The sequence below is a fragment of the Atta colombica genome, unplaced genomic scaffold (assembly GCF_001594045.1).
Source record: "Atta colombica isolate Treedump-2 unplaced genomic scaffold, Acol1.0 scaffold105, whole genome shotgun sequence".
Classification (NCBI taxonomy): domain Eukaryota; kingdom Metazoa; phylum Arthropoda; class Insecta; order Hymenoptera; family Formicidae; genus Atta; species Atta colombica.
The window spans coordinates 3,409,582-3,433,362 of NW_017259190.1; the positions used below are offsets into that span (position 1 = coordinate 3,409,582).

The 23,781-nt window shown below is 32.9% G+C and overlaps 2 protein-coding genes across 5 annotated transcripts in view; one reads left to right on the plus strand and one right to left on the minus strand.

The window, feature by feature from the left end:
• The window catches only part of LOC108691318 (kinesin-like protein KIF12), a 16,441-nt gene extending 14,943 nt beyond the window's left edge, over positions 1 to 1,498 (minus strand). For both annotated transcript variants that reach the window (XM_018198999.1, XM_018199008.1), the window contains exon 1: positions 1,365 to 1,498. The gene's annotated coding sequence lies outside the window, so the exon portion shown is untranslated. The remainder of the gene's footprint in view (positions 1 to 1,364) is intronic.
• Positions 1,499 to 3,769: 2,271 nt separating this feature from the next.
• On the plus strand, positions 3,770 to 23,716 carry LOC108691107 (myosin-IB). 3 transcript variants are annotated; one of them, XM_018198762.1, is made up of 21 exons: positions 15,229 to 15,461; positions 16,268 to 16,306; positions 17,104 to 17,314; positions 17,657 to 17,772; positions 17,971 to 18,041; positions 18,147 to 18,355; positions 18,478 to 18,660; positions 18,774 to 18,980; positions 19,147 to 19,409; positions 19,698 to 19,867; positions 19,942 to 20,096; positions 20,369 to 20,497; positions 20,624 to 20,777; positions 20,984 to 21,215; positions 21,305 to 21,535; positions 21,656 to 21,815; positions 21,963 to 22,202; positions 22,312 to 22,527; positions 22,814 to 22,914; positions 23,057 to 23,159; positions 23,241 to 23,716. In XM_018198762.1, exons 2-21 carry the CDS (start codon positions 16,302 to 16,304, stop codon positions 23,253 to 23,255), a joined length of 3,171 nt encoding a protein of 1,056 aa, XP_018054251.1. In that variant the 5' UTR covers positions 15,229 to 15,461; positions 16,268 to 16,301; the 3' UTR covers positions 23,256 to 23,716. The 3 variants fall into 3 exon arrangements, with proteins under 3 accessions (XP_018054258.1, XP_018054251.1, XP_018054242.1); XM_018198753.1 differs by having other exon boundaries at positions 23,057 to 23,716; XM_018198769.1 differs by lacking the exons at positions 15,229 to 15,461; positions 16,268 to 16,306 and adding an exon at positions 3,770 to 3,839 and having other exon boundaries at positions 23,057 to 23,716.
• The last annotated feature ends 65 nt before the right edge of the window (positions 23,717 to 23,781 follow it).

The following is a 23,781-nucleotide window of genomic DNA, read 5'->3' on the forward strand; positions in this document are numbered from 1 at the left end:
TTTACCGTGAGATTTATCACGTTTATCTTGTCGAGATCTTTCCAGTAAACGCGCAAATTTAAAATGCGAACATTTATGCAATCACTTGCGCATTCAATGGTCAGCTAATTATGGGCTTTTCGTGCATTGTGCTCGATTCGATTGCAAATCCTCGCCAAGCTTCGCTCACGATGATAATTAAGGGTTATCGCAATTAAAGCGAAAGCTACCTCGAAACGTGCTCTAGAACTGATTTTTGTGGAAATCAATTTTTCTAAAAACTGAAATATAAATAAATATTTAAAAAATATGAATATATACAAAATAAATAGTAAATAATAAATAATAAGTACATTTAAGATATTTGATAGACGTAATAAACATAATAAATATAATAAATTCAAGGATAATAAAAATGTAACAATGCAACTTATATAATATAACTTATTATAACTAAAAAGTCTATTCATTAAAATTTTTTTCCAGGCAAAATCTCTCAATTTGATTCCCAAGTAATAAAGCTTTCATAATTGAAAACTTAATTAAAATCATTCTATTGAAGCATTGAAATCGTTGGCCTGCATCAATGCTTGCAAGTAATGGGAGATGAAATGATTTTTTTCTCCAACGAATGATATCACCGTTCGAAGGTCATGTTTTACTATCTTGAAAGTAAAAGCAAATAGAGAAGAGAAAATGAACTAAATGACTCTAATAAAAATATTTTGCATAACTCACATTAAAAAACACTTTTAATGAGTCTAATTCATTCGCGTCAAGAAAAGTCGCTCGAAAATTAACATCGATTAAAACGACAGTTTTATCTTTTAATTAATTTATACAATACCATTTTCAATATTATTTCTGCTACGGTAGAATTTATTATCTGATGAAAACGTCACAAATTGACATTTATTATCAGCTATTAATTTGCGATGACTTATCAAATTTTTCTCATCTCGCGTATAATATATAGAGAAAAGATATGTTTTTTTAAACAAATATCACAAAGTTATATTTTTTAATAATAACTATTACCGATTAATAATTTGCAATTAATAAATTATAATAATCAATGCATTAATGAATTTTAATAAATATAATTGTACAAAAATATGACTTGGGAAAATAATATCGGTCCATTATTTATTTATACTAATCTTGAAACAAAAATCATTATTTTCTATTTACTACTATTACTCAAAAAAAAAGATAAGTTCGAATTCATTCGAATACCAACAAAAAGCTCATCTCGCTCTAATAGAGCACATAGGACTTACATAATTGAAAAGATTGCTTAGGCTACTTATTGAACTTAAATCCAACGTATAACGTCCTCGAATGTATAGCCGGTAGATACAATCTGCCGACGGAAATGCACTTACATTCGCAATTTCATGTATCGTCTGGAAAATTCTTGGCACTTTTTCGAAAAGTAGCTAGCACTCGATCACCCACACTCACCCCTGCCGAACAACGCGTGTTTCTTTCAATTCGATTAAAAGAATCACGATTTATCCAGTCTACGTTATCGAGTAAGTGGTTTAAACATGAGAGGCAAGAGATGTTTTCGCTGCGTGCAGTAGCAACAACCACCGGCGCCGTACTGACAAACAGGGGTGAGTCTTAACCTGTGGGAGGCCATCGAGGGGCATAGTTTTCCTATAGTCGGTGTCGCGTCGATCGAAAGCCATAGCTGCTCGTCACATCAACCACAGTTATTGCTATTAGTCACCGTCACTACCACCGCTGCAATTCCACCGCCACCCTCGCCTGCAACACGGTCATCGTCCACGTGGACTTGAAATTACATCACCGCGAACTTGACATCGACGACAACGACGACGACGACGATAATGTCGATTAACAGTAGACACTTCGTACTCAACGTAATGAGTATTATTAATTAAAGTATATTTTTAAAAATAATATTTGTACAGCTTGTACAAAAGATAACTTAAGATTGTTTTAAAGAAAATTTAGAACCAGATCTGGAGATCCAAAATTCGATTTATTACTTACGGAAAATCCAAAAAAGTGTCCCTCTCTAATTTTCATGAGTTTTTTTATGAGCATGAAACTTTTTTAAATTTAATTCTAATTATTAAGTACTCTTAAAATCATTCAATTTTTATTTCAAATTTTTTTTATCTCTTTTTTTTATCTCAGTTTCGATAATTTTGGAAGATAATAACCGATTTCTTCAAAGGGATGTTGCAGCCTCTAAAAGTATTTGAGTCCTTATTCTTTATTTTTTTAGAAAATAACATTTAAAACTTATTGAAAAAGAGGGAAACACTTCTATTGTCTCTTCATTAGTTCATTACTACAATAAAGAAATTTAATTTATATATATTCGTTATCTTATCTCGAAGAGGATCGCGTACATTTACGGGTGATAATCCGTCCGAATCGAATAGGATAAACGTCGTCTCGGAAATTTGCCGTTTGAACGGAAATTCGACGTTTTGAAAAGCGCAATGAGTGAGTCTTTGAAACACCTGACATCGAATTTCCGGAGTACACGCGTAGTGCATCACGGAGTTGAGTGCGCTCGATTATATATGAGGGTCGATTACATCCGACGAGGGAAAATGTGTCCGCATTTCTATTCACCTTAGATATGCTTCAAGAAATAGCTTCTTTGCAACGTCAGATGACAATTCTACAACAATTTATAATACGATACTTGGCGACACGTTGGTATTGGTAAGGCAATGCATTTAATTTGTAATCGATAGGATCGGGTCAATTAGACATACACAGAAGACTTGGGAACATTACAATCTACATTCTAGTATTCTCTGAAAAAAATTAAGAACTTTAAAATATTATTTTAGATTTTGATTCTAAGAAAAATATGAGAAATATGAATTTGTTATATACGCCGAGTGTATGGATGTAAAAATCGATTCAAATTCGAATCAAAAGAGTCCAAATAAAATACAAAATACCGCATATAATTTATATTTGTAGAACTTGAAAATGATTTGTTTTGCCAGTTTTGTGTATACATATTTAATTCTGCATGTATAGTTCTTTTATCTTTGCACTTCTATATTTATAGTACAAAAAATACGTCACATAAATGTATATATACGTTGTACATACATATATTTCTATTTTAAAAATATCAAAAATATTAAAAGTATTCTATTGTTTACGAATGTATGTGCTAATTAAATCTGTTATCTATATAATAAGTGGAGCTCAATGATGTAAGGCCGATCTCCAACTTCTTAAGAAATTAAAGAAATTCAATTGTATATACATATAAAATTAAAATTAAAAAAAGTCCTTTTACATCAGACTTGGTTTCAACCGTCATGCTACGAGAATTCGCTCCAAGAAACCCGCGAAACCCACGGCCTCGCCAGGACCCCACAAGGTTCACACAGGGCACCTCGCATGCATCATATACACACGCACACCAGAAAACGAATTCCTCTCTCCTTCTCGCCGTTAAGTCGTTCAGCCGGCTGGCAGCCTGGCCTTCCTTCCTCTCTACCACCGCCACCTTATGCCACCGGGGCACCGAAGAGGAGAACTCTCCTTCAGACGGCAGTTTCGTGTGTTACACCGTGGCGTGTGCATTGAACACCACGCGTATTGTGCTCGCCGTGAGACCGTTATCCAACGACAACGACGTTTTCCCGCGAGTACGTCGAACCCGTTGTAACATCAGAAACCGTGACTTCTATGGCTTGCGAATCGTCGAATCGTGAACCGCGATTCCGTGCGCCCCCGTTCTGATGGTGACCTGACGACGATGGATAAACATGCCGACCGTCTGGACTCGTGACTCGTAAGCCGCCACTGAACCCGAGAACGAGAGTACTCGAGAAGCTCGCGGAACGAAAGTGAGTACGAGCACTTCGTTTCTCCCTAACACGCTTAATCGTGGAACATGGACGCAAAGTCCTCGCTCCTCCTTTATTTTTTTTTTATCTTCATTTTTCGTTTACAGAGCTCACGCAATCGATAATTTATTATGTTAACAACACTTTATATATATTTAATTAATCAACACGCAATCTATGTCTTGGATGAATTTCTTTAAAATGATATATATAGATACATATATTTCAATACATGTATTATACATGTATTCCAACACATCTAATGTTGACTATGATTGGCGCTTCTCTTATTTAGTTGATGTATTTATATAACCAGAGAGTTCTATTTTTAATCTTAACAATATTTAATTAATTTACATAAATAAAAAGAGTTAATCTGTTTTATGTTTATTTTTATTTTATTATATTATTATTGTAAAAAGAAATAGGCATTTTTTTCCTAGATTTATGTAATATATTGTCTATTTAATTTTTTGGAGCTGACACGATTACTGACTAAAATTTGTAATACGGTTACTGATTTTTGCTGTGAGTCTGTGAGACTTATTTAATTTACTTAAAAAGCACTAATTAATTTTAAAGAACCAAAATGACATAACTCTTATAAAAAGATTGAATATTAAGTATATTTTAGTAAGAATAATCCAAATTTGTAGATATAGTATAAAGAAAATTGAGTTGTTTGATGCTGAGATTTATAATTGAGTGGATCCAATAGACCCGCCGACGCCATCAGCTCTGAAGATTAAGAGAGATTTTCAACTTATAAAATTAAAAAAAGTATAGTTGAGTCATAGTTGAAAAAATTCGATTCAGAAAGGAACATTCAGTACCGAGAAAGATTTTCAAGAATTTAAAAGCGGAATCTCTTTTTTAAAGGATTTTCGCGTGATCCGCGAATAAATGTATCAATTACAATTTACACCATTGGCGTCTGGTGAGTCACGAGAGAAGAAAATCACGACCGCAACTCACTCTTATTGAAAGAACACACAAATCGTCGCAGATGTTACGACGTCACGAATATGTCTTGAATGCAATGCAATCGCGTGAATTCATATAAAGTCATTTTCAGTAAATGATCGAGTTGATTATACTTTGCGCTGTTTGTTATCGCGTACATCGCTTGTTATACAAAGTATATTTATATCATCAAGAATGCTGGGGAAAAGCACAATTCTGTTTCTTGTTAAGATCGCATGTTAAGTCGTTTAATAAATAGACAAAACTATCTCACAGTTAGAAAATTTAGCATTGAGATAATTTTTTATTTTAATATTATATTATTTTACTATTATACTATTTTAATATGATTAAAATAGTAAGTTTATTATGACATATAATTACTATATTTATTATTGATGTTAAAATTTATTAAAAGCTTATCAAAAGTTTAGGGGTCAAGATATTTTTTGAAAAGGCTGCTAAAGTACGTATGTTTTGAAAAGCGCAGTAGTATGTATATCGTGAAACAGTTAAGAGAGTGTTTTGAGAGGAGCGACTGAATCGTTGTCCGCTTTAAGCGAAGGTTAACGGTTTTTAAACACTTTGATGAAGATGTCATTGGTCTAACCAAGGCCAGTTTTACGTCGTTGTGTTATTACATTTTAAGTATAGCTCACTGGAATTTATCGAAGAATATCGTCAGATACAATGCTTCAATATTATCTATTTATTTATTTTTATTTTTATTTTTACAGAGATAAAAATTTTTACAGAGAGTTTCCTTGATCAGTTTTACCAGATTGACCAGGAAAATTGATCTGTCCTTTAATTGATCACAAATTCATGATAATTTGTAAAATGATGTTAAATTTCACACATTCATACAAGGGAACGTGTTACATTGCAAAAGTGACAAAAAGAAAAATTAACGTTACCAACTGAAAGATGACATTTGAAATAAATCTTGATCAAATGGACTAATAAATCTCTGGACTCAAAATAGATTTTCTTCAAATTCTACAACTTTTATTTAAAACTTTTTTATTAAATTATTTTTTTAATGCATTGTTCTCGAGATATTTTGTATCAAATTTAAAGTGGCCAAACATGTTCCGGCCTAATCAGATATAAAATTTATAGAATCCCAAGATTTGACCATCTAGAATATCTATTTTAAACATGATTTCTTTTGATGTGACATCCCAGCAAACGAGAACGGATTGAAATTTTTTTCTATCCGAAATGCGTATTTTAAATAGCGAATATTTTTTTTGGATTTAATTGGATTCAATTGGATTCAATTAGATTCAATTGGATGCAATTGGATTGAAAAATTGCATTTCCTATTCAAAACTTTGAATTGAACAGTATTCACAATTGTGTGTTTTTGCACAGAAAAAGTTAATATTATTTTTAGATTGAAAGGCATAGAGATATGCTCCAGGCAATTCCTATAAATGAATAAAAATGCATTCAAAATTGAAAAGCATTCATTTTAACATTTGTAAATCAATATTTCTGAAAATCCATTGCAATTCATTTCAATCCATTCTCCATTTATTAGGATCTTTTGACTGATAGTCAGTTTCTTAATATTACTTTTGCAAGGACGTTTCCTTTAGACTCATTAAAAAATAATTTTTTTTCAAAAACATCTTTGAATTAATACATATTATTACGCTGCAATTTGTAACTGTTACGCAATGACAATAATTTATTCGATGATTTTGTCGTCCGTTAATAATAAGTAACTTGTAGAACTCTCCGCAATTGACACGGGATTCTGCATATAAGTAATAGTCTGTATATAAATAATAGAACCGCTGAATTATCTTTCTGAAAAGTACGACTCGTTAGAAATAGAAACAAAAGCAAGAATTCGGTCGATTTATTGTCTGTCGGATACTCATCGCGTGCTCGTGGGATCATTGGATTTCATTCAATGCGTGTATACTCGTTAGGGTGCTCGAAAAGGAAGCGAGAGAAAGCGGACCTTCTTTCTTTTTAAGACAAAGGCAGAAATCCGATCCCCGCTCGCTGTGAAAGTGACGATTAAATCATTTTAAATGACGCCGTGTCTATGAATAACAATGAACGGGAGAATGAAATATACGCGTAGAGTTATGTTCTCTGTAGAAACACAGCCGAGCCGAACGAGGAACTGCCTCCACTTTATTCTCGTCTCCACTTAACGCTATTTCACACTTGCGTTACCAAACGTACGTTCGACAGTTTGACGGAACTGCCTCGGGATAATTAATTTACCTGATCTCAATTACCTTAATTAATTTTACCTGACCTCATATTTTATTCAAAACTGAGAATCTCAATAAAGAGACCGTAGACGCAGAATGTATACTTATAAATTATATAACAATTATGATCAGAATTGACACAAAATTAGGGAATTATCAGGGAAATTGAAAACAATCAGAAAAATCAGGGAAAAGTCGGGGAATTTTGCAAAATTTTCTGAAAAATTAAAATTTTTGGCTTTAAAAAAGTTTAATATATGTATATCATATCTACGCAGTTCTTTAATACTATTAATTTAACAATTAAAAGTGCAAGTAATATCAGCAATATTAATAATAATTTACATTGCTATATGAGCTATTGCTATATTAATCTCAACCTCCCCCAATGATTTTCAAATCAGAAATGCAAAAAATTTTAAAATATTATTGAAATCAGGGAGAATTATAAAACTTTATCTGGAAATCAGGGAAAAATTACAGAAATTTTAAAATGAGGATGTGACAATCTTGATAATAGATGGAAATAATCGTAACAGCAATTACGGATATAAACAGCTCCGAATGTAATTCTAATTCTTTCACTTGTAGTATTTGTCGAAACAGAAACTCAAGCAGAAAACACGAATAAGCATGTAAAGGTTTGAGCTTTCGCTTCTATAAATAAGAGGTCACGCTTAGAAAGTGCTACGATAAGGGTATCATCTGAGTTATTATATCTGTGACTTAAAATTGCGATATTAAAATTAAAACAAAAGACAAAGAAATAGAGGGAAGAATAATTTTGCTCTCGATTGCACCAACGTGAGACTAATGGACGAGAATGTTATCGCCGATGTTATTAGAGATCGTGTATCATTGCGAAAACTGGCACGCAAGTAATTGTACCGAGACCGAAGAAACATGGGCAGGACCGAGCGTGTCTGTTTCCCAGAAAGTTCGTATTTAGCGGCATGAGAGATCGCAAGAACTCATTGATGGAAAGAGAACCGGGACGGTCGCGATCGCAAAGAAAAAGAAGCGAGAGTTATGCATCTCTCCCGCGACTGATTAATCACGATAGAATGAACTGATATGTCTTAATCCAGCCTGTTCTATGGGTGCTATCTTCTTCGTTTTCCATTCAGTGAATATTTATGAGTTGAATAATTACGCGGTTAGAGATTCGATTTAGCATTAGATTGACTGTTATTACAATGGGAAAAGCCGTAAAAATTAAACTTGAATGTATTAACTTCTTTTTCTTCAAAAATAATATAGACAATTGACGACACAAGTAAAAGTAAATAATATGATTAATTTATTCAGCATTCCAATAAAAATTGTAGTAATGAACATAATAGTTTATATCATGTATAAATGCACATAATAAACATTATATTATTACTCCAGTATGAAAAATTAAAATTATGAGAATGGAGTATATAAAGAAAATTTTTTACGCACATACATGCACATTCACGAATTGATAATCATATACTTTCTAGAAACAATTTTCAACTTTTCTCAAATGTCCTTTGCTTGCCTTGTTTACTCAACATATTTTTATATTCGCGCATGTAATAATCACTTATTCGCGCTGACATTTCACGGTTGGTGAATCTACGGTCTCGTGAGTGCAGTTTCCCAATTACTGGGTTGCGCGCAAGTTACATAACGAAAATCGCATGAAAAATTTGTTATCGTATTACACGATCGCCTAAATCAGAACGAGTTCCAAGCGCTCAGAGATCGACGCTTTTTTCAGATTATAGAGGAACGTTACCTGTCGTAAGCATCGCAGATTAGATTTCTGCTTCGAAATCGAATCGCATTACGACAACGACAGCGGCGAGTCGATACCAAGATCGGTGACTTCGAAATTATTTACATGTCAGCAATTCCGATCGACGATTCTTCGGTATTTGACACGCGGTAGGTCTCAGGAATTAGAACGATTCGACAGGTTCTCGTAACGTTACTGTTTCACTTTCGACACAGTGCGGATCGAATGTCGATGCACACGTGCGAAATAAATTGCGAGGAAATGTTCGAGTGTATAAAATCTTATTATTCCAAGAGTAAGATGTAACGACATTTTTATGGAGTGGAATCGCATTCTGTGAAAATTGAGCCAATCTTGGAAAAAGAGTGGCTCAATTTTCAATCTTTAAGAGTGAGATTTCTCTCTACAGAGTGAGCATCTAAAGTAATTTTTCGCGATTGGATTGATAGGTGTCGATCCAAGAAGACCTACTCTCTGTCATCCAATAAATAGCGACGATCACAACGAATGAGAAACGACGTGAAATAACAAAGCGTAGGGTATAAAGGAATAATTTTGTCCGATCAACGAACTGGGTAAAAGTCTATTCACCCAAGCCTAGATGATGCAGAGCTGACTTTTAACGCGTTGGATTCAAAGGAGAAGCGACGTGAACCGAAAATAGATCGACGCTTACTTAAAGTTCGCCGTTAAATCGACTCGCGGGTCTTTCCACCCGTGCTTGTGGGTTGCCTGACTTCTTTTTATTGTTCCTCTCGCCCTTCGCCGCGATTCGCTCTCGGTAGGTTTATTATTAAACACAACATGCATATTCTGCCTCTCTCTCTCTCTCTCTCTCTCTCTCTCTCTCTCTCTCTCTCACTCACTCTCATTTTCATCTTTCTCTCTTGTCTGGACCGCAAGCGGAGCTTATTAAGGCTTACTACTACCGCAGACAAACACCTTGAAAGCCCTGAACTTCAGACCCGAGAAGATGACCGAGACTCAAGGTCGATCCGAATCCGAACCGGTTTCTCAAGAAAGATTCGGTGAGGAATACGTAAGCTCTCCACGCCTCCACAATTTAATCCATTAGTCGTCAACAAGGGGTTTGATAAAGCGCCAGTAATAACGATATTTGCATTACTTTATCATTGTATATCTTATTTCACCAATGTTCAATCAGTATCATATAATTAAATATATTTTTTATCAATTGAGATTTGATTATGATCTTGTAGATGGCATTCCATATAACAATACAAAAATAATTTTAAATTTAATTAAATACATTGAAAAAGAATTGTGAAGCATACTTAAGAATTTTAAGCTTAACATTTTATTTTTGATAAAATAAAATGGATTAGTTTTCTAAACAAGACGATTATTAATAGCGTTTTCTAAATACGAGTTTCTAAATGTGACAAATCGCCTCATTTATCTCGTTTATACGTAATATTTTTATTCACATATATTTGTCGTTATGCTATAATAATAATTCTATAAAATAATATTCAAATATAAATGTATTATTTTGAAATATGATTTTTAATATGTTATGTTATAATGATATAAAAGATTTTTAATATGTTATGTTATATTGATATAAAAGTATTGAACAGTTTGAAGAGACGAGTTATAGTTATTCTATACCTCGCAACTACTTCAGGATTTGTTTATAATAACATTTGAATAATAAAGTAAATCGTGATACAGCTTCTCTTGGAAAAACCTCTTTGGAGCGAGCCAAATCTTCGTCGTAAAGAACCAGTTTACGCTGAAGCTGAAAATAGTTCTCGCTATGGGTCTCATAAAGTCCATGGCACATACAAAAACGTAAAGCAGTAAGATATAAACAGTAAGGAAATCGTAACATTCGATTCGCAACTGGCCTTTCTAGTCTCTACTGTGATTGGCCAATTCTGTTTACTGCTTACATCCTACTGTTTTACGTTTATGTGTGTGCCATAAGCTTAAATTTTAGCCGCTGAGACAACCTGCTCGACGCGAAACTGCCTCAGCGTGAAACTTCTGACAGCAAAGAACCGAGGAAAAGAACGGGACACGAACAGGAAATCACACTGAACGCACATGCGTGTATGCGCCTCTCTATTTTTGTTATCGTAACAAGAGAAGAGCGCTTTTACTATGCGGGTTTCGTCGTTGCGTGCGATAGCGAAGCGTATCCCGGAAATCGTTATTATCCATCGACGACAAAGATTGTGAACTGCAGAAAGCGACGTCGCATTGTTTGTAGCGTGTAGAATGGATTTTGATAATGGAATTTCCTGCTAATTCAATGTAATATAATGAAAGTTCATGAATTATGAAGAGTAGAATTCGTTAAATCGAGAAATGAACGAGCTGAGAAGTAAAACATTTTTAAAAACAAATCATCATAATAAAAAAGTTTGTGAAAGCTAACTGGATGGAAATTGTGTAAAAAAAATATGCATTTAATCTTAATCAATACATTCTTTTACAATTTCTATCCAGTGTTGATTTATATGAGTTATTTTATTTGGAGTCTTTGTTTTTATACACTAAGAAAAAAATATCCTAAATTTTAATAAATAGTTATTTGAATAGTACTAACTAAATATTTATTAAACATAAAAATATATTTATTTGGTATAAAAAACATTAATTTGATTTAACAATCATTTTTTTTTTAAGTAAATGTTTAGTTAACAGTAAATATATAACAAATAAATACATTTTTATAAATAAATTAATTTAAATTTAGGCTATTTTTTTCTCAGTGTACATTATTCTTATAAACCTTCCGTGCAATCTAAAAAAATTTCACTCGTTGTCTTGCAAATTCTGTTGGAGAGTACAACATATGTCCTTCATCATAATTTTATGAACTCGCACTCATTCGATATTCAGCCCGTGAATGTAAAATCCGCAAGAAAACGATGGTCCCATGTAGTGAAAACCCGTCTCTTTCTCCGTAAAATGAAACAGACAAAAGGCTAACCGGTTTCCGGAAATGGGTTGCGTCGTCCTCGACAGACTAAACGAACGTGCACGTGCAGACGCAAAAAGTTAAAGGGTTACTCAATCATGCAGATAACGTTGAGACTATAATTGTAGCGTGGCACGTAGTCTCCCCAAATTCGATAAAATTTAGCAACTCGTGAGAAAAAAAGAAACAAAACTAAAAAATTTTCAAGTTTTGTAATTATAGAAGTACCGTTAATTAATTCGCTTCCCTCGAAATGCAGAGGCTAAATAGATCGGGAAGATTTTATAATTATTTATATTATTTTATAAGAATTATGGAATTGTTGAAACAGTGAGCTCTGTAATATGCAATGAGCTCACTGGAGTGAGTCATCAAGATGTGCGGGTGTCCCAATTCCTAGACAATGACACTCTAATGCATAACATAGGGGATCAAAGGATGAAAGTAACATTGCAAGTTTATTTAAAATAAATGAACGAATTCAAACATGTTCTTGCCAACTTTATGTATGTGATACTGAAGAACTTACTGGCAAGAACACATTTAAATTTGTTCATTTATCTTAATTAAACTTGCAATATTATATTCATCCACTGTTATTCGTCGATAGAACACCGATTGGCTAATTTTACTACTGTAAGTAGAAGAGAGTTAGAAAGACAAATATTTCTATACCTTCCTTTTCTTCATCGGGCTGTATAGTTTTTTATAATATCGAAAGATTCACTCCAGGGGGTTGATTGCGTATCTTGAAACAAGATGAAAATTGTACTCACAAAAGTGGGGAACAAATGTATTAGATATTAACTAATAAAAATTATAAGTATTCTAGTAAATTCGTTCACTTTTGTCACCTCATTTCAAGATTCCTACACTATAGAGCTCATTGATTCGGAATGAATTTCGATCCAAAATTTGTTCCATATATTCCTTATATTTCTATTATTTCCTAAGGAAAATAAAACTTCCATTTCAAACAGTTTCATATAATATATGCCCTAGCGTTCCTCAGCATCGTTATTATTGACCTCGATGGAATTTTTCGACGCAACATATTCTTACCGTATATATCACGCGTATTTTCGCGCGGGACCGACCTCCCGTTAAAATGTCTCGTCAATTTTTTTTATTCACTAGGTGTTCCCTGACTGGTCCCAAGGATCCCCTTTTTCCCCTTGACTCATCGCGCGTTACGTCAGCGTCCCTGTAGAGCCATGTCGGCCGTGTAGAACCGAGTGCAGAAAAATGCAGCGGAACGACTTTCCGTTTCGTGCGATCGTATATTAGCGCGGCGCAGAAACGCGCGCGATCGATCCTCGCGATTCCATCCTCGAGTTAATCAAATAAAGGATCACGCCAATTGGAAATTTCCAGCGAACAAGCTTATCGCTGAAAAGAAACCTCAGATTGATCTGTAGATTGTCACCGAAAAAGCAAATCTATTTTTCTTTTAGATCGAACGATTCGTACTCTCTAAAACTTTTAGAGTTAATTATTACTCTAAAGAGTGAAATCTTACTCTTAGACTTGAAAATTATTAATAAGTCACTCTTTTTTTTTAAGACTAGCTTAATTTTTATCTTTTAGAATGAGATTCCATTTCAAAAAATTTAGAGATTACATTTCGTACGCAGAAGATACAAAAAATTGCGAGCACAAGTCGCACATAAATGGCACTCTTATCTGGACTGCTTTTTCAACGTACGATGACAGACACGGTTTAAACGTGTCTCGCCCGTCTCTTTTGCGTGACTCATCTCGTACGAGGGAAAAAAAAATTATAAAATCGAAGCAGCTTACAGAACGTACGTGACTGGTTTTCTGTCTGCCCTCGGCAGTTTACGGACGCAATATTTTCGATAGCAGCGAGTCGCGACAACGGTTCTCTTTGTGCGAGCCGCGATTGATAATTTCCTTCACCGTAACGACACCATATGCATGTCGATACGTCGCGACCCGCATTTGCGATATTCTCTTCGATATCCGTCAAGGAAAAGAAAAAAATTGCTTACCGAACGGAGGTTCATGACCGGAGTATTAATGAGTCATATCGATTCCTCGCTTCCACGAAAGACAAACTGGTTTGCGGAGATAAACATTGTTTAATTGTCAATCCTCAGAGTCAATAATAACACAACGCGCTTTCTCCCTTTCTCTTCCTCTCTTTTCCCAACTTAAGTCTTCTCTTTGTTTGCGAGTATCGATTGTACGTTCCTTAGCATCCTTTATTTTAAGGAATTAATATTTCATATCGTGTTTATACAGATTGTATCTAAATACATAATTAAAAGATCAAGTTGATAAATAAATGATCAAGATGATAAATTATTAAATAAGTTGAGATGATCGTAGTTCCGCTCATAATATCTACATATTATTGATAATAACAATTGACTAAATTTATAAGCGTGAAGTAATGTTCGATGTTTGTCCTTGTCGTCACGTTTTGAGAATCGATCGATTTAGTCAAGATTAATGCAACGATTAACGCAACAATGCAAACGTAAATCCCACATCGCGATAAAAATTGCATACCGAGAACATTATGCGATTGGATCTTACACAATGATAGTATCGATAATATTGCGAAAAGTCACGAATATTTTTATTAGTTTCTGCAGGAATTTGTTGTATGTACGTGTCTAGAAAGAATAATTCGAGATTAGATTAGATTAGATATACGGGACTTTATTGTGGAGCTTATCAGCGTTCTGTCATCGATTAACATCAGTTTTGCACCGATTAATTTGCAATTGCATTTCGACATTTTACATTGGCGGAACAATCTCTAAAACTTAAGTTACGTGTTGCATGACTTAAAGAACAATAATCTTTCTTGTATTTCTAATTTTAATAATTATTACGAATTCTAATGTACTACTACTGTCGTAAAGTCCGTGTTGACCAATATGAAAAAATTATTAATGATAATAGAAATTTAGTGTAACAATATTTCATGTGTTATAATTTAATCTAATATAGCAAGTATTTGCGGAAATTGTATTTCTAAGATTACATTTAGCTATGTTCAACAGAAAAAAACAATTTGCTGTAAGATTGTTTAATATATGATCTATTTATATAATTTAGATCCAGTGAGGAAGACCTTAGAGTAAGACCTTAAATTATATTAAAATAATTTATAACAGTTGTAAAGTTACTTTTTTTTCTGAACGTAGCCATCGTATTCTGTTTTTTTATAGACGAATTGCTAATTAAACGAAAGATAGAGTATATTGATACGTAATTATTTTTCTGAAAATCTTTAATATTAATATTAGAAAATCACTTGATACGAAATTTTTTTTATTCTTGATAAAGTTGTTGATACAAGAAACAAGGCAAGCCGGTTATTTATGCGTGTAATTGTGTACTTGTTGCTCGACAAGAGCTATTCTTACGCCGGTTTTATCCTCTCGATACATTTCGCTATTAAGCGCCGTTTCGTTCCACTATCAGTCGTGCACGGATAACGAGAGAAGAGCGGGAGAGGGAAACGACGTCGCCGATGGACGATAAACGGAAGGTGGTGGTCACCGCCAGGTCATTCTTGAGCAGTAGTCGTAAGGTGGTTCCTCTGTTCTTTGATTTCTCCTCAATTGACATCTCCTCGAAGCAGTAAACGCGCGACTCTTTTCTCCGCCGTGTATGTCGTGTGAATCAAGACACGAACTAAACATCGAAATAACATCAATTTTCTTGTGATTGTGTGTTTACATTAAACATTGTCGAATTTGATGACAGACTGTCTTCTACTCGATTCGTGATCTTTCACAACTAGATCTTACATTGCGCGAACGATTTACGTGTTTGTTGTAGAAAAATTTTATTATACGCATGAAAGAAAGAAAAAGTGAATTATAGATGTAAAATTCCTACAATGCGAAAAATTTATTTATTATAAATAATCTAACTATGTTATACATGGAATGCTTATTATTGGAAAAAATATAAGTGTGTTCTGCAAAATTGGAGGAAGTTCAAGAAATGTAGCTCTTGTTTTGTCGATACAAATACTAATGAGAGTGACACGTGAATCGCTTCAGCATTGAAAATCACGCGAAAATGTTTGCTTACTATATTTTTAGAGTCTTTCATTATCCTTTGTTATCTTCTAAATGATTATATCGATTGTTTTCGTACATATATAAGTTCTTCAAGCAATAATACAACACTCGGGAAATATGATAAAATTTTTTAACAGTAACCTTTCTTATAAATAAATTTTTTCAACTTCTATCTAAGTTTTCATACGATGATCTAATCGATTAAACAAAATCTTTATACACTGATTTGGAATCACATTTTTCCAATCATCTAATCTCTTCCGCTTGAATTCCTGCAATCAGATGTCGTGAATCAACGAATTCGTATCTTATCTGACAAATTTGCATTTATTCTAACCAAGTAGCAAGATCTAGATTTAAATCAAAATTTGCGATCGCGATTAACAATACAGAAACAAAAATAATAGAATTAATTTCATGTTTCTTTCCCTGTGGATATTATATAGGTGTAAAAAAAAGTGCCAACAGGATCTCAAAAACATGGGGTGAGTACGAAGTTCCTCCGTTGATATTAAAAAAAATAAAATCATAAAATTAATTATTTTAATTTTCCACGAAAGGGATGTCTCTTCGAATAAATTTGTTAAATTTGAAATATCAAATTTTATTCTTGTTCATCGGAATTACACTAGCAAGACTAGCATAAGGTAGAAATATTATGACTCTTCGCAGTTGTATAACGATCGATCCATATTATTGACTATATGTATGAAATTTTTACTTTCTCGGTTTTTCTTCTTGTAATTCTATCTCTTTATCTGCATACATTCGAAACATATAGAAATATTTGCTGATCGATCTATTACCACTTGCTCTATTGTCTGCAAGCGTTACCGACTCCGATATCTAATCTGAATTCTTATCGTTTGCAAGGCCGCAAGGTCGAATAGAACGACGACTTTATGCACGCTACCTCTTAAATAAATGTTTAACGTTACTTGAAAATAAATGAAAACGAAGTTTATTAGCGCTTTAAATCAAGTCTCTTTATATTTCATGATTTTAATTTTTCAGTGATGAACAATCAGATTTTTAATGACAAGTGACGTTCAATAAATATATTTGCATGGTTTTTCAAGTACCTATCCTTTTATTATTCTATAAACTTAATTTTATTTTTTTGTTATTATTAAATTATAAAACTGAAAATTCTTGCTCAGATTAACTCTACTAAATTAATAGACTTATAGGGTAATAGATATAGGATTGTAAATTGTGACAGGGAAGCTTATTATGTATTGAAAGGCGTTTAAGAGTCGCTCATTCTTTGGGATATTTGCAGCGCAGAGACAGTTGACACCGGGGGTGTCTTCAGAAAATCTGGTACGGGACTGGAAGTCTTCAAACATCAGAAATTGCCTGGGAACATGGAACGAGGATTGCACGAGCGTGATAGAGTTGGCGTTCAGGACTTCGTTCTGCTGGAAGACTTTCGCAGTGAGTCCGCCTTCATCGACAATCTGCGCAAACGATTCAAGGAGAATCTCATTTACGTGAGTCGAAAACATAATTAATTAATTAATCTATATTTTTAATTTTTTTTTATGTATTGTTTATATTTAATAAGGAATAAATTTTGAAAGTTCGAAATTTCTTATACAAAAAGATTTTAATTTTATATTTTTTATCTTTTTACGTAAAATCACACACACTGAGAAAAATGTTTTAAATTAAATCAACAAAAAGGCCCGGCAAGAGTAGCATTTTAGTTTAGGATTTATCACATTTATTACGTTTTTTATCAGTGTAGACTTCTTAGTTATAATGCGCTATTCTAAAAACTTAGGATGTCATCAATGACTTGAGAGAAATATTTCTTATCTTTCATATCGTAGACGTACATTGGTCAAGTACTGGTGTCAGTGAATCCTTATAAGAAACTTCCCATCTATACTCCGGAGACCATCCTTTACTATCACGGGAGAAACTTCTTTGAGGCACCTCCTCACATGTAAGCATCCACCTTGTTTTGCTATATACAGCGTCCCGGAATAAATTCATACAACTTTCGCCAAGAAAAACGAGAGAAAGTACGACATATCCAGGATACTCTATATAAGATAAAATACTCTATATAAGATAAAAAGTAACTCTATATAAGATAAAAGTACTGGTTATTTCCATGAATTATAAAAATCCATTTTTGCAGTTTCGCTCTTGCGGACACTGCCTATCAATCTCTAGCTAAAGAGAATCGCGACCAATGCATCCTGATTTCGGGTAAGAATTTGTACTTTCCTTAACATCGAATTTTGTATAATTTCTTTCTGTTATTTTTTATAAAGTTTATTTTCCATATTTTTATGTCTTTTATTTACGTTTAAGGCGAATCAGGATCCGGGAAAACGGAGGCGTCTAAAAAGATCTTAGAATTTATTGCGTCTGCTACCGGTCATAAAAAACAAGTAGAAGAAGTGAATAATAAATTGATTGGCAGCAATCCCGTGTTGGAAGCTTTCGGTAACGCAAAGACCAATCGCAATGATAATTCATCCCGCTTCGGCAAGTACATGGACGTTCAGTTCAATTTTCAGGTGAAATATCAATCTAATAATGTGTGAATTTCTTTTAAAAATAGAAAAGGGATTCCTTCAAAAGGAATTGAAGAAAATTTTCGCGAAAATTTGGTGACAAACAATAATCGTTGTATTTTTAGGGAGATCCAGTCGGTGGAAATATTCTAAACTATTTATTGGAGAAATCTCGAGTGGTCCATCAATCGGTGGGCGAACGAAATTTTCATATCTTTTATCAGCTTTTAGCAGGCGCGGACGATGACACGTTGAAAAAATTATTCTTAAAAAGGAATCTCGATACTTTCTTCTATTTGAGTAACGGGGTGAGTATACCATTTGTATACCATTTCTTTTATTTAATTTTTTTAAATTAAAATCTTTTTGCTTCTTTCGTTTTTCTACAATCTCTTTGTTAATTTGTAAATCGAACTCTCAGACGAAAGGAACAGTGGATACCATCGACGATGCTAATCAGTACAAGGAAGTCGTCCGGGCGATGAAGACCATGGAAATGTCTCAGCAGGAGCAGAATGACCTGTTTGCTATAGTTGCGTCGGTGCTGCACATGGGTAATGTGGGTTTTTCGGAGGAGGATGGAGTGGCAACTATTCTGAAACCTGTGTCTGTCGATGCCATCGCTAAAGTAATTATTAGCTTTTTACGTTTTGTTATAATTATTTATGTTTTATGTTTTGTTCATCATTATTTCATTATGTAATTATTTTTTTCTAATTATTTTATTATGCACATAAAATTTTTTAAATGTATTACTTGCAAATTGCTGGATGTCACATTTCTTAATTGAATAGCTGCTAGGATGTGACGTGAAGCGACTGGCAAAGGCATTTTCTCATCGTACCATAGATGCTCATGGTGACGTAGTGGTTTCACCCTTGAATAGGGAATTGGCTATTTATGCAAGAGACGCGCTAGCGAAGGCCGTGTATGACAGATTATTCACCTGGCTCGTGACTAGACTCAACAAATCTCTACAGCCCCAAACCAATCCTCGACGCAAAATGGTCATGGGTATTTTGGACATTTACGGCTTTGAAATCTTTCAGAAGAATAGGTATAACTGTCAAATACATTACTTACGGTCAAAGACATTATGAAAATATTACGAGTGTCATAAATAATAGTTTGAGAAAAATGCATTTTTTCTAAATGATTTCTAAAGTTTTTTTGTATAATTTTATTATTTTAAATATACTTTTTAACTTTATATTCTATATCTTAAATTAATGTTTTAGTTTGAGGAATAGGATTTTAACAAAAATTAATTATCACTAGTACATACGATATAAACATGGAGATCATGTTTAGTTAACGATAATTTTCTCTTTCGTTATTTTGGCAGTTTTGAACAGTTTTGCATTAATTTTTGCAATGAGAAATTGCAACAGCTGTTTATCCAACTGACATTGAAGTCAGAACAGGAAGAATATCTGCGCGAAGGGATAACCTGGGAGAACATAGATTATTTTAATAACAAAATCATTTGCGACCTGATTGAAGAGAAGTATAAAGGTTGAATTTTTATAAAATTCTAATCCACATTCGCAATTACATATACATTATTAATTAAATATTTAATCTGGCAGGAATAATATCGTTAATGGACGAAGAGTGTTTGCGACCTGGAGACACAACGGACATGAGCTTCTTGGAGAAATTGAACGTAAATCTGAACAACCATCCTCACTACATCAGCCATCAGAAAGCTGACATACAAACGCAAAAGATTATGGGACGAGACGTAAGAATTTTATAAAATATTAAATCATGAATAGTAATATCTAATATCTCGAAATATTGTAGAAAGAAATTGTAGAATTAAATTATTTATTTGATTATTTTATTTTTGTTAAATTAATTTAATTTATTCAATTATAAATATGTCTCTTAACTAACTTGCATTATATTTATTATAGTAATTATTACGATAATTATTTGTGAAACACGAAATTAAGAATATAAAAATAAGAATAAGAAAAGAAATTGAGAATATAAGAAATATTGACATTTTAGGAATTCAGATTAGTGCATTATGCTGGCGATGTTACGTACAATGTTCGCGGATTTCTCGAGAAAAACAATGATTTACTATTTCGAGATTTACGTGAAGTTATGTCGCATACTACGAATTCCATTACAAAGGTAAACATTTAATTTTTTTATAGGAAAGAAAATAAAAAAGAATCTATTTGTAAACTTTAAAGATGAGTAACATTGTTTAAATTGTTCTCAAGTGTCAAAAATTAATCTTTGCAATTTCTCTTATAGACTGTATTTGATGTGAAAGATTTAACCAGTAAGAAACGTCCAGAGACCGCCATAACTCAATTTAAAAACAGTTTAAATAATCTGGTTGAGATTCTCATGGGTAAAGAACCATCTTACATTCGTTGCATCAAACCTAACGATTTTAAAATGGCCCGTAAGTAGACTTGATATAAGATAAAATTGAAATAAAGCATCAGTAACGATATGGAGTATTTACACAATTCAATAAATATGTATAAAAAAAATTAAAATAAATTATTTAATTTCTTTTATTTGTTTAATTTGTCTAATAGAAAGAAAAGAGATATAAAAAGATTTTTTTTTAATTTGAGATGAAATCCATTGAACTTTTGCTTTCAGATGAATTCAACAAAAAGATCGTGTTACACCAAGTGAAGTATTTGGGTCTGATGGAGAATCTGCGGGTAAGACGTGCCGGTTTTGCATATCGAAGACCGTACGAGCAATTCTTGCAGCGTTACAAATGCCTCTGTTCGGAAACTTGGCCGAATTACTATGGCCCGGCAAAGGAAGGCGTACAAACGCTCGTGTGTCATCTCGGCTACGAGCGTGATGAGTACAGGATGGGAAAGTAAGACCGCTCAATTATTACGCTTTAAGCATGCTATACATTATAATTCATGTGTACATTAATTATTAAATTCTTAAAATTCATTACAGCACAAAGTTATTCATCCGTTTTCCTAAAACGTTATTCGATACGGAGGATGCATTTCAAATGAAGAAACATGAAATAGCCGCCATTATCCAGAGCAAATGGAAGGCTATATTAATGAGGAGGAAATATTTAGAGATACGAGAAGCAGCGATCGTGTTCCAGAAAAACATTCGCAGATGGCTCGCGAAACGCAAAGCCAAAAAACGGCAACAAGCGGTTATCACCATTCGCAGGTTTCTTCTTTAGTCCTATTTTTTTTTTTCTATAATAAAAACATGTTTATACATTTGTTCTATATTTTATCATATATATTAAAAAGTTTTATTTATATATACTGTGCTAAATTGATACAGATTTATTGAAGGCTTCATCACGCGAGATGGACCGCCTACGGAAATTAACAAGGCATTTATTGAATTGGCAAAATCGCAATGGCTCATTAGACTTTCGAAGACATTGCCACCGGGTATCTTAAATAAATATTGGCCGCCATGCCCATATTCTTGTCAAGAGGTATATAATAAGAATAAGGAATTTAGCTATCTGTATATAAATTCTCTATCTATATAAAAGTTCTCAGCGAAATAGAAAATATGTCTGTATAATTATACAATTAAATTAATGTGATACGATATGACTAATAACATTCACATGATATAGGCATCAGAGCATTTGCATGTAATGCACAGGCGATGGAAAGCTCGTTGTTATCGAATGACACTAAATAAGGAAGATAAGGAACACTTTGAGTTAAAGATCCTCGCGGAGTCTCTATTCAAAAATAAAAAGAAATCTTATGCGAAGAGTGTAGGTCCGAGATTTGTAACCGATCGTCTTGGTGAGGAGTACAAGGCACTACGACAGAGCTTCAACATTTTAACTTCCGGAGAAAACATAAAGGTAAAAATAAATCACTGAAAAAATATAGTAACGCTTTTTCTTCTTTTATTATATATATTTACAATGAATTCGATAAAATAGAAATATAAATTAAAATTCATATTTTTAGTATGCTACTCCAGTCATTAAATACGATCGGCACGGATATAAACCACGCGAGAGAGTACTTATTTTAACTGATAATGCCGTATACATTCTCGATACACTTAAGACCTTCAAACTCAAGCATCGCCTTCCTTACAAGGCTATCGAGGAGTTGGTTGTTACTGGAGAATCGGATAATTTACTCATCGTTAGAATACCACCTGAATTGAAAAAGGATAAGGTTTTTACAACTTGAATTTCAAATCTTAATATTTTTAATTCTAAATAAGGCAAATTATTTCAAGTTAATAATAAAATAATATAAATATGTAAGCAGTAATAAATATTTTAATTAATCAATTATTTAATAAGAAAATAATTTAATATTTAGCAATTATAACTGAAATGAGCTAAATTAAATATAAAGAGATAATTTAATTAAGGGAGTTAGTAATTGGGGATTTATTAAAATTAATAAAAAGATAATAAATATAATAGATACTTTCACTACGCACTACTGTTTACAGGGTGACTTGATTTTAGAAGTTCCGCATTTAATAGAAGCATTGACGAAAGCGATTGATATTACTAACAATCCGAACATTGTTAAGATCGTCAATACCGAATCGTAAGTTCTTCAGTTTTTTTATGTATTATATTTATTCCTTTATATTTAGTAATAAATTTGATTACGATTTAATTCAACTAATCAATTTATTGTTTGCTACTTTTGTATTAATTCTACTAATATTTGTAATATCATGTTCCAGTGTGTCTCACAAACTAGTCAGTGGTAAGGAGGGAGTCATTGAAGTTAGGACTGGTACCACTCCCGCAATTAGTAAAAATCGACAGAGCGGACATTTATTAGTAGTAAGAAATTCAAAATAATCATTTTAATCTTTTCGAGTAAACGTCTTTCTTTTGTACTTGTTTTAAACTGCTAAATTTCAGGTTGCTTCTCCGTAAAATTATTCCAAACAGGAGAATTTCTTGAGAACTGAAAGAACTGGTGCTACGATAAGGAACGATGAGGTGCTACATGAAGCAACCTTAACATAATGTGATCTAGGGAATACACAACGAAATATAACGAGAAGAGATAATATATAACACTTAATACATCTTTAAATTGTTCCGGCAATTTTGGACGGAAGAGTGATAAAATGACAATATATAGGTCTTTCCTACGTACAAATTACGTCAAATTCTTGTTTCAAATATGAAAGGCGCAGAGTGCCATAGGGGCCTCCTGTATAATATTTCCTTGTAAATTAGGTAATATTATTAAACATATTTATTTTGATAGAAATAAAGATAAAACCGATAGGATAGGCGAATTTACTTGTCAGTAATTTATAAATGTTATTTAAATATAAGTTAAATTTCAGTTATGTGAGTGCAATAAACAGAAAAAAATTCACATCTCACTCAATCGTATTCCTTTTCAATAGATAATCTCAAATCGAACAATATTGCTTAATTAAAAAAAAAA

Coding starts and splice junctions, on each gene's coding strand:
- LOC108691107 (XM_018198753.1), top strand. Junction 18,042..18,146: donor CCAATGCATCCTGATTTCGG/GTAAGAATTTGT, acceptor TTTACGTTTAAG/GCGAATCAGGATCCGGGAAA. Junction 20,097..20,368: donor AAAAGATTATGGGACGAGAC/GTAAGAATTTTA, acceptor TTGACATTTTAG/GAATTCAGATTAGTGCATTA.